Genomic DNA, 12151 nt, shown 5'->3' with positions numbered 1-12151 from the left:
AAAATTTTGCTCTTTAAATATTGGGACAGAATTAATGAGAAGGGAATGTGGCTAAATTTTTCTTGCTGAAATAACATCTTTTGTTTCTGGTAGAATAAGGAAAAACTAGAGGAAAACAAAGCAAAATCAAAAAAACCCAGCAAAGTGGAAAAAACAATAAAGGTGAATTAGGAGAGGCTTGTCTTCTCTCTATGATATAAGTTTTCACAATGAGATTAATTTCGGTACCTTCCAAAATTATTTACTCAGGATACTTGCAAAATAGGCCCTCATTTTTAAAATACTTCCTTCAGTTTAAGGCTAAGTTTGCATCACTCTATATGGCAAGATCATCTCAAGAACGTTTTCTATTTAAAAGTTCAGTTCTTGTCATGTTGTATTTCTCCTGATGCATATGATGTTCACTTTTAGCATTTAAAACACCCTGGAGAACTGGTCTTTTACCATTTCCTTATTTCTAAAACTACTTTGTGTTGGCTTTTCGGTTCTCTTGATAGTAAGATTAATAAAACACTGAAATTCTTGTAAATGAAACCAGGTGGAAAACATTTGAAGTCAAGGCAGCAGTATTTAAAGTGTGAGTTTCAGCAATATTAATCCCCCAGTCCACATAAAGAACAACCTTAGAAGTTTCTAAATTGAAAGGTTTTAATGGGGAAATAGTTGATCTTCTCAGGGCACTCATACTCTTTCTTAGGAAATATTTTGACAGCAGCTACCTAATAGGTTCACTTTCTCCCTGTCTGGATAACCTTTATGTTCTTAAACAGGTTGCTTTCTATGTCATAATGTTTTGTATCTGCAGGGCACAGTAGCAAGAATGTTGGACACCAGGGAGTGAATGCATTTAAACTTACATTGCTTCTTCCCTCTTTATTTTCAGGATTTGGTTACTATGTACAGTTCAGAGGTGAGTTGCTGGAAACTGTTTGGCTGCACCAGGAACTAGAGACATAAAACGCAGGTCAAGAAAACCAAAACTATAGACTCCATCACTGACCGGCTTGGAGAACATCAACAGTGGAGAACTATGACAACACAGCATGTCTTCTTACTTCTGTTGCTCTGGATGTGGCTGCCGCATCCCTGCCATGCAGAAATGTTGTTCAGAAGGACTCCTGATCTCAGACCCAAAAGCTTTGGGGGACGTGCATCAGGGAATGATGGAAAAGCAGTTCACCGCCAGAAGCGAGGCTGGATGTGGAACCAGTTTTTTCTTTTAGAGGAATATACAGGATCTGATTATCAGTACGTAGGCAAGGTAGGTTTCTCTGTAAGATTTCTGTATAATAGTCAAGTTTACTTACCTTTCCACAGAACCCTAGTTTCTGTGTCTTATTCTAATGTGTAAAAAGCTGATTTCCAGGTGATATGTTTGTCATGCTCGAATCACTAAATTAATATTGCTAGTTGAAGTTATCCAGAAATATTTGAGTTAAAGAAATTAAGACATCTGACAAATTTGTTTACTTTAGCACATTATACCTACCAGCAGCCCACTCACTACCTCTTCTGTATCAAAACATAATATTTTATAACTTATTATAAAATTTTTTTAATTGTTGCTCTTTGAATTTTTCATGTTTCATACAAAATAAGGCATTCTTTTTATATGCTTAGGTTTGGAGAATGCAAAGTATTTTGAAGAAAAAGTATTCTCCTTCTTTAACTCTCTCTGAATTTCTATGAACTACAGTGAATAAAATTAATTAACAGCATGACTGAAACAAGATGATTAGGAAGTGAACTGCAACAGAAGTCAGCAGAACAACTCAAGTGACTGCATAGCATACTAGATGCATACATAAAGGACACTGGAAATGTCCTTTAAATTATTTTCAGTTAATGCATGTTTTGCCAGGTGATTTATTAAAAAATGCGTAATGTATAATGCCACAATAATATCCAAATAAGTGCAATTAATTAATTCAAAATGGTAATTTGCTTGAAAGTGGAAGTTAGTGTCAACACTCGTAGGTACTAATCAGCATCAGTGGTTGGTGATAAACACAGAAATTTCTACAATCCAGATTTTAATTTTTTACAAGGCTTTGAACTTTTAAAGTACTAAAGAGCATCATAGAATCATAGAATGTTTTGGGCTGGAAGGGCTTTTCAAGATCATTTAGTTCTAACACCCCTGCCATGGACAGGGACACCTTCCACTAGATCAAATTCCTCAAAGCCTCATTCAACATCTCCAGGGGCGTGTCAACCACAACTTCTCTGGGCAACTTGTTCCAGCGCCTCACCACTCTCACTATAAAAAATTTCTTCCTAATATCAAATCTAAATATAGCGTCTTTCAACTTAAAACCGTTGCATGTCATCCTATCACTACACTCCCTGATTTATTGAAATACTGACTTGTTAAAAATCACAGAATAACTGACTTGCAAGGCACCTCTAGAGATCATCTAGCCCAATCACTCTGCTCCAAGCAAGGTCAGCTAGAGCTTGCTAAGGACTATGTCTGGTCAGATTTTAAATATCTCCAAAGATGGAGACTCCACAATCTCTCTGGGCACTCTGTTCAAGTGTCTGACCACCCATCCAGTAAGAATTCCTATATTTAAAGGGAATTTCCTGTATTTCAGTTTGTGCCTACTGTCTCTTGTACAGTCACTAGGCACCACTGGAAAGAGACTAGATCTGTTTCCCTCACTCCTTCCTATTAGGTGTTTATATGTATTAATTATGTCCCTGCTGAGCTTTCTTTTCTCCAGGCTGAAAAGTCTCAGGCTTCTCAGCCTCTCTTTTTATGAAAAATACTCCAGTTGCTTAGTCATCTTAATGGCCTTTTGTTGGCCACAAAGTTCCATATCTTTCTTCTATTTGGGAGCCCAGAACTGGACACAGCACTCCAGATCAGTCTCACTGGGGGAAACGAGAGAGGAAGCTTATGAATGAATAAAATGTGATTTTGTTTCCAATTATTAATTGTAGCTTTAGGTCTGTAATTTTTGCACTGGTATTTGAACACTAGTACGTTCACACAGACATTTCCAAACCATGTTGAGAGCCTTGTAAATTGTTCTTATATTTGTTTCATACACTTATCAAATGTAAATCTATGCTTTTCATGTATTCCAAAGTATCTAGGCCAGGCCAGTTCCTCAGTCCAGGTCATACTGACAGTTTATGAAACCTGGCCTTGCCCATGAAATAAGAAGTGCCACTGTATCAAAACACTATGCTGTTGCATTTGAAAGTGTGTTGCTCACAGAAGTCCTAGAAAATAAATAGCTTTGCAGAGAATCCTGAATTTCAAATTATTTGGACTCCTTCAGAAACTCAATGATTACTTCTTTTATTGCATTCTTTTTGAATAGTGATTCCAATTCATAAAGTGTGACTGGTGTTATTTAATAATTTTCTTCCAGTCATGATGATTGAAAGAAGACTCTTTAAAGGGTAAAGGGTTAACATTTTCATAAGCTTGCTTATCTACATAAGAAAAAGAGATGTTGATAAACACAGGAGTACTTTAGCTGAGAGAAAATAAGCATTTTCAAATTGGAAGTGATAAATACGGATAAGAAAAATGGCAAATAAAGAATACACAACTGAGAAGAAATTTAAGGAGCAGTTAATACTGCACTTCCACTTTTTTTTGCTCTGCTTAGGGCAAAAAAAGTTGCTTATTTGAGCAAGCAAATTTAAAATTAACCTGAGTATACAAAGTTGTCCTATATTAATTTTCTGACAAGTTTGGGAAAAGTGTAGAAAATACATGCAAAATGAAGGCTATCGTAGCTTTGTGTTTGCATAGGGATAGTTTTACACAAAGGAAGCAAAATGATACAGAGATCATATGTGGAGCTAAAACCTGATTGTTATGTTAACTAGTGTTTTAACCATCTGATTGAAACTATCAAATTATTAGAGTAAAAAAATTTATGAATAAAATCTTAGTACATAAACTTTATAATAGCTACCTCTGTTCCCTGGTGTTACACTCATCTTTCCTTTCAAAGGTCATTTGGGTTGTATAGTCAAAGCATTTCTTGATGTTTCCTTTTATCTGATTTTACCTGAAGCCAAAATTACTTGTATAGGCGAGTGACATAAAATGCTGCTGCCCTGTTAATTTCCCTGCAACATATTTGGAGATGGTGTTTGGAAGTTACATGAGACAGTAAGAACTCGAGTTAGAACTCAATCCTTTGTAGTCATTGACTAGGAGAGAATGTTAGTCGTGGAAAGATTTCAGTTAAAAATAAGTACTAAGTGTGATTTTTAAAACTTACTATAATAGATAACAAACATCCCAGTGAAAGGATCAACAGAAATTCCAAAATTGAGGCTACCAGATGCATCTAGATTTGTGATTTACATCTGCTTGCTTTCTGAGCTCATGATTGATATATTTTTTCTTGTTTCTTATCCTGCATCTCTATATCTCTCAAGGGAGCTTAAGAACTGTTGAATATCATATTACTCTTGAAAACAGTGTCTACAAATCACAATACAATTTATGGGTTCATTTATTCACTGTTTAAGTCTGCTTGAGAATGTACTACTAGAATAATATAATGGAAATAAGGTTCAATGAATGAATGGGATATGTGAACCAGTAACAGCTGAAGAGTCCCTCTTAAGTCAGTCATGCTTGTGAAATGGTGACAAAGTACATATTGTCTGATTATGGACACTGGCTGGTTGCTTCAGGTCAGTATTTTTTATTATTATAAGAAAGCCATATGTTCATCCCTCCCATCAAGTAATACACAGCATCCTGAGGGTGGAAATCAAAATGATGTAAGTGAATTTTGTATATGCGAGGGTGGAAATCAAAATGATGTAAGTGAATTTTGTATATGCGAGGCTTCAAATAATAATTACAGTGGTATTTCCTAGTAAAGATTGAAGCCATAAAAAAGAGCAGTGTGAAAAAACAGACCTGTATACATATTACACAATTTATCTTTGAGCTATCTTTGCAAAAATATACAAGAAGACAGTAATTCTGAAAAAATGTACTTTTCCCCATTCCAGAGAAACAATGCAGCTTAAAAGAAGCTTAAACCTCACATCAGAAAAGACAATTTATTCATATTTGGGGTTGGCGTTATGTTTAATACTTACTTTATGTCTTTTTCTGTTCAGGAAGTCTATGCATGCTCTGTTACTCTTCCTCAACATACCATAAGCTGATTCATAATTTTTATTCCTTTTTGTTTGTGTATAGTTTCAAGGCTCATTTATTATTTTTCAGATAAAAGTGGTGCAATTGCAAGCCATTACACATTTTCAAACTTGTTCTGAAAGATTTGAGTTTATTTTGAGCATATCCAGAAAAACTTGTTTGTTTTAAATCTAAAAATTATACTCTAATTATTGTAACCTACAGGAAGCAGTACCATGTACTAACTGTGTCTTAATTCATAGTCATTCAAAATTTACAAGTGAGTTCTTCATCCACATTAAGGTTTATTTTCTTTATTATTTCACCAAATTTTACAATTTATTTCCTTCTTGCAGATATTTTTTCCCACTTTGCTTTCTGAGGTAGTGACTTTTTCCAGCAATTTCCATCACAGTAGTTTTATTACAAAAAGGATCAACTGACAGGAATTTTGAATTGTGATTTGCTGTGTCTAGGACTCAGCTGCCAAGAAAAAAAGAGGACAGCTTGACCTTTAACAGTTTCCGCTTGGGATTTTTTTTGATGTAATTCTACTGAATGCAAAAAAACCCCAAGTTTTTCACAGCTGCATATCTTCAAAAATATTATCTCATTGAAGATACTACAGTGTGGTGGAATTGACACTTGAGGCACAATATTTAGAAAATTATTTCATTCTCAGCAAAACTTAACACATAAGCTGTGAAGAGGAGCATTTAAGACATGAGTTTATGGGAAGGATATGAAAGCTGGATTTTGGTGGTACATCTGTGGGCTTCTAGATATTTCAGCACAGGTCAAGAGCATCAGAGTGAAACATATCACAACTTGTTTTCTTTTTGAAGATCTAGTTTTTACCTCTTCTGGTTGTCCAGAGTACAGAAACTATGATGGCTTCTCAAATCACAAGGTACAAATGTTTTTTTCCATAACAACCAAGGCATCAATCTTCCTCTAAGATTGTTCTGGAGTCTCATTCATTCGCAGTGAGTGCTGAGATGAAATTCTTTCTCAAATTATGTTGGGAACTACCTTACTAGGGTGCTTATGACTACAACTGGTTAGATTTATCATCTACTCTAAATTTAAGCGTGCAGAGGGTTTGTGTTTTCTTTTTGCAGAAGGACTATTCCTTTGGAACCCTCAGCGTATATTGGAGTCTCTGACTCCTTTTACTACTAAACGGTAGCAGAAGGTACTGGTGGCAAAGAGCTGACCTGTCTGAATAGTAAGTTTTTTATTCCCATAAAGAATAAATTATTAATATTTGTTAGCTCTGGTACTGGGTGTATTCCTACAAGGCACTAGGTTTTCTGGACGACACAGGGCAGAATTAATAAAGAGTTGTTAAGGAATGCAAAGGCTTTATGAAGACTGAAAAGCCAGGGCTGTCACATGCCTAAATTGAAAGTCAGATATATTTGTTCAATGTTGTGGAGTCCCAGGCCTGGACAGTTGTTTGTGTTTCTCAAAACTGTCGTCTGGTAACAAGGGAAAAAAGGTTGGGTCATTTTGGGAGGGCATACTGTGGGCATGCTCAACCCAGCTGCTTAAGTGTTGGGCCTAAATTATCTGATGATAATTTGGGTCAGATGTGCTAGGCACTTTAAATGGAAGAGCTAAGTGAGAATTGTCAGTTTTCTCTTTAGACTGGCAAATCTTGGAAAGGGTAAGGAAGAACAGAGACCTACAGCAAAAATCAAGTGCTTCACAGTGAAATAGTATTGGAATAGTTTACTGTCCTTTTAGACTTTTCTTTAGAGGTGCAAGCACATCCAACAGTACTGAGGGTAGGTGTTGCAATGCAGTTTTGTCCTTCCTGGAGAGTTCAGAAGAAATACTGGATGTATTGATGTTGAATGCCTCTCTGCTTAAAATCAGTCCTTATGACCAAACAGGCAGACTACTTTAGGATTGCACATTTTCTCAAAAATAGTAAAGTTAATAGGACCACTCATCCGACCAGAACCACCTAGCACTGCAAGAGAGATATATCATAATACCAGTGAGGCCTCATATGGTGATGGTAGCTCAAACTGTCAAGTGAGGTATTTGAAGAGATATAGCATTGGTCAGGGAGGGAGGGAGGGAAGGAAGGAAGGAAGGAAGGAAGGAAGGAAGGAAGGAAGGAAGGAAGGAAGGAAGGAAGGAAGGAAGGAAGGAAGGAAGGAAGGATAGCAGAATGAAAAAAAAAAAACTTAAAAAGATGACAAAGTAGGCTAACCAACAGTGGTGTCATTCAAACTGTAGCTTAGCAGGCAAGATCTGGTTTGACAGAACTGAAAGGCAACGTGTCCTATATTTTTATTATTGTATGAGTTGGACATAAGGGAGACTGCTCAGAGCACGCCAATGCCTATGTGGGTACTGCTAGGGAAAAGCTGTCTAGCAGTCCTAATCTAGTTGTTATCAAATGAATACACCTTCTTTTACCAACTGGTATGGTGAAAAGAGGGGAAACATCATGGTTCCAGGTTTGTATCCACATCAGATATTCACTGGCAATAAAATCTGTGCCGGTTCCAGGCTCACATCACATATCCATACATTGGCTAATTGCCAGAGGACCTTGGCAAGTGATGTGCTAATGAACAAAGTGAACCCTTGGCTGAAGATAGAAACCACTCTCTGAAACTGCAAGACTCCAAAGAGAGAAGCAAGGCAGACCTCATTAGAAAGAACTGCGACACACTGAATTTCTTAGGTAGACACATCTATGTCTTTGGTAGATAAAAGCAAATGTGTTTGTATACCATAGCTTGAAGTTAAACACTAAACTTAGTCTAGGACATTTTTCACTTCTCTGGGTACAGTTTTATACATAGTTTGCGTAATTTTAAAAGTCACGGTGATTGGAAGATTTATAGTGAATGAAATGGGATGTCATCTCTAAATCACCATTCTCAGCTTTCAAGCAAATAATAAATTGATAATCTGTTCTTATTTCTTCTTGACCTCTATAAGACCATGTGTATTAGATAGTTCTACCCCGTTAATGGTCATTAATTGAAATTCAAAACATGGAAGCTGTAATACATCCCGAAAAACATGAAGTGGCTTTAATCATTATACTTTGTTTCCCCTTAAAGAAAACAAACTAAAACTACATGTCTTTTCTTGTAGTAGGTTCAAAGTAGAGGAAGCTGCTAAGAAACATTAAATACTGCTGAATAGATTTATTAATCAGTTGAAAATTAAATGAACTTCCTAGACCTTCCTGGTGAAAATGGCCTTTCACAGGCATTTAGAAGATTTCTGCTTCAAGCATGTCTTTTACACACTACTACTGTCACATTTACCTTCTGATGTAAAGCGCTAAATTGTATTTCCTATTTGCTATCATATGCCACAGGCAGAGTTTTGCCTTCCTTCATCCAGACTTTCCCGAAGGCACCCACTCGTGGATGAAGGGCTCAGCTGTACCATGTACTGAGGCTGTTGGAACTGGCTGGAATTGGCTGTAGCCAGTGCAGCGTGCCCTACCTACTGCACACAGGGGCTACATCTGCAGCTGAACCTACACCAACACCTGTGTACCTGCACTCTATATGATAACTTATAGCTCATCTATATTAAAACAGGGTATTTTTATTTTCCTTTCCATATGTCAATAGCTCTCAGGATTGTAGAATGAGACACACTATGCTCAATCTGCTATGCGTGCTTGACAGATAACGCTTTCAAAACATTGTGTAGGTTTCACACCATGATTTTCTACACCCACCTAATTGCTTTAATGTTCTTACCCCTTATGGAAATACTTTTAAGTCTGGTCAGAATCTAATGCAAATACGAGTATAGACTAGTAGTGAATATTGTTTGCTCTTTTCTCTCAGGTAACTGAAAGCTACATCTAATGGTGTTCACTGCTACAAGGTAGTAATGTAAATGCCATTCACTGCTGGAATGTATGCATGGTTTAATGAAAGCTTGCTAGTATTGATGCAAGAGTGAAGAAGATATTCAATTTCTCTATTTTTCTGGTTTTACTAATTGATACTTGAGTGCAAGTAATTTATAAATATACTTCATTTTTCTTTCCAAATAAGAACAAAAGCAGCTGCATTGTGACCATAATTTAGAATCAAAACATGGGACCTCAAACTGTAATCTAATATGTCAGAGAGATTTTGTGTGTGTTTGTGTATTGTTTTGATCAGCTCACTTTTAAGTTTCTGCTAAGGGAGATTTTCTTTTCTGAGTGCAGGAGAAGTATAAAAGAAGATTTTCTTTTCTGAGTGCACTATGAAAGTAGTGGTGGCAGTTACAATTTAAATAATTCATGGAATAAAGGCAAGTGGTCAGTATGGTCTTACTAGTCCTGCGGTAGGTTTCCTGCCACTACCTTTCTCAGTCTCTGAGAAAACTATTTTAAAATATTTGCCTTTTTTTCCCCCTCCTAATAAACCCAATAGTAGTGATCTGCCATTTTAAAACAAATTTGTAACAGAGACAGTTTTGCTATATGCAAGCACAAAGTGAAATAACTTTGATCAATTGCTGGGAAGATTTAGGAGGAAGGTAGTTAAGTTATAGACAACCTTCCAGCAGGTCTAAAATCACCAGTAAGATGCATTTTGCTGTCTTCACAGAGAAGAGTTATAGCCCTCTTGTGTGGTTTCTGAATTCTAAGTTTTTGCATGATTATGCATTGCACTTAAAATAGCATCATGCTTCAAAATAGTATAAGAAACATGAAAGTACTCTAGTCTGAATTCTCTGGTTCCTTTCAGTTCAATTACTCTTTCAATTTTAAAATTGTATCTACTTGTCTCAAAAAGATGCTCCAAAAAGGAAAGAACTGATAAAACTGAAAGGATTTATGTGCAAAGCCGTAGCTCAGGAAAAGTTGTCCACTTCATCACAATACATTTGTTCACTTAAGGAATTAAAAAATATAACAGAAAAGGGAGCTTTGGAAATATTTGACCTACACCTTGTTTGAAATGATAAATATATGAATAGCCAATAGCTTCAACAGCAATTCAAAAGTTGATGCTTTAGGGCCTTTTATTTAACTCTCTTGATTTTTTTTTTTTTTAAATCACTTGCAGATGACCTTTTAAATATCCTATATACACAGACAGCAAGGAAGAGCTGGGGGTAATACTGAGGGAAAATCGGTGACTTGCAACAAAATACCCATGAGGGAGAGAGTTCTAAGAAGTTAAAATTTGATGTTTACCCTTTGAAAATGTCTTCCTGCTGGAAGCTTTTACTTATATTTCTAAATGTTCATGTCTTTGAAGATAATTAAAAATAAGCAGAACCAAAAAGGCTGTAATGGCAAGTTCTTTCAAACCCTCTAATGCTTTATACTTAGAGACAGTGAGTAACTGTGCAGTCAGTGTATCTGAGGTCCCTGGAAGACAGAGTAGGATTTGTTTTTAGGAGCAAACAAATATCATTGTCCAACTCATCAGTGTTACTTCCTCAGACTGAATTATTTCTGTTTCCTGAGTCTTTTAACAGTTGTTTACTTGAGAGTGTTAAAGGAGGACTGTACCATTGAGAGAAAATGTTGCTCTCTAGTTTGACAATATTTAGGTCTGTAGCAATTTTAAATGTGCAGCCATTGATAAGTTTGTATGCTCTTCAAGTCTGAGAACACAGGCTGTCTTGTTTTCATTAAAAAGATTCAATTCACAGACCATCTTGTGGCCTGAAATGCAGGTGCAAGTTACCTTTCATGTCTGAACAGACACAACTACTTAGAAAAGCATTAATGAATAATTATCTTGGCATGTTAAAAGTCATGTCCAAACAGACTATATGCATCATCTAGGTGGAAAATATGAACTGAAAGAAGGAACACAATGATCTGGGATAGTAATGATATTGTATTTTTTAAAATTATGCAGTTGCAAAGATTACTGCCTGCACTGTAAGACTCGGATGGCTGCGCACACAAAATTTCTGTGAAAAAAAAAAGGGATACTTCCAAGAATATGTAAAAATTAAAGAAAACCTCAGAGCTCCATTGCAATTCTGTTCATCTCTCTTCTGTTCCCATTCCCCTTCTCCCAGTTGCAGAAAAGCCTTGCTTCTTCTCATTGGCTTTCACTGACAGTCTGTGCTTCTCTTTTATTTCCTACATCTATGGTCTTCAGTGCAGTTATGCTACCTGGATTTAAAGTTATTGTTTTTTATGTAATATAATGCACTCAATTAACTTTCCTTGGCTCGTAGAATCATAGAATCATAGAATAGTTTGAACTGGAAGGGGCCTTAGAGATCATCTAGTTCCAACCCCCCTGCCATGGGCAGGGACATCCCACTAAATCAGGCTGCCCAAGGCCCCATCCAATCTGGCCTTGAACACCTCCGAGGATGGCACAACCACAACTTCCCTGGGCAACCTGTTCTAATGCCTCACCACTCTCATGGTGAAGAAATTCTTCTTTATGTGTAGTCTAAATCTGCTCCTCTCCAGTTTATACCCGTTCCCGCTTGTCCTATCACTACAAGCCTTTGTGAACTGTCCCTCCTCAGCTTTCTTGTAGGCCCCTTTCAGGTACTGGAAGGTCACTATTGGCTCATTTTTATTTAGGCAAAAGTGTAGTCACTCTGCCTGCTTCTCAACTTTTTTTCCTTTGAGTTTGCCTTTCCTTTCAAGTTGCCTACATAAAAAGAAGACAAACGATTAGTAGTGATCAATAACAGTTTATCAGTAATAGCTTGCAAAGGCAATGTGTCTGATCTTTACCGTAAGAGTGATTAAGAGAATGCATCACCAATTGCTTTAACTTCATCCAGATCCACAGTCCCTGGCAGGCCCCTTTCTTTTTCACAGCATGGATTTGGAGAGTCAATTGTGAAACCCCACAGTGCATCCACCTGTGACTCAGGTGTCCCCACTCTTACTGTGAGGGGCTTAGCCTTTTTACCATCAAAAAACCAGCTGCTTACTGCCTTTCCTCCTCCTAGAACGTGGCCAAGGTCACAGGAGAGGGAAAAGCAGCTGAATATTCTTATCTTTAAGCTAAGGGGCCGTAGAAACACAGCATTCCTGTCCAGCTCCTC

General features: G+C 36.8%; 1 protein-coding gene across 5 annotated transcripts in view; it reads left to right on the top strand.

Moving 5' to 3' along the window:
- The window catches only part of CDH10 (cadherin 10), a 106107-nt gene that overhangs the window by 37283 nt on the left and 56673 nt on the right, over positions 1 to 12151 (top strand). For all 5 annotated transcript variants that reach the window (XM_054059142.1, XM_054059139.1, XM_054059138.1 and 2 more), the window contains one exon: positions 884 to 1261. In XM_054059142.1, the coding sequence (XP_053915117.1) occupies positions 1031 to 1261 (231 nt within the window). In that variant the 5' untranslated portion in view covers positions 884 to 1030. The remainder of the gene's footprint in view (positions 1 to 883; positions 1262 to 12151) is intronic.

This window comes from Cuculus canorus, chromosome 2 (genome assembly GCF_017976375.1).
Source record: "Cuculus canorus isolate bCucCan1 chromosome 2, bCucCan1.pri, whole genome shotgun sequence".
NCBI classification, from domain to species: domain Eukaryota; kingdom Metazoa; phylum Chordata; class Aves; order Cuculiformes; family Cuculidae; genus Cuculus; species Cuculus canorus.
Note: the sequence above shows the minus strand (reverse complement) of the source record. Positions and strands in the feature narration are given on the sequence as shown.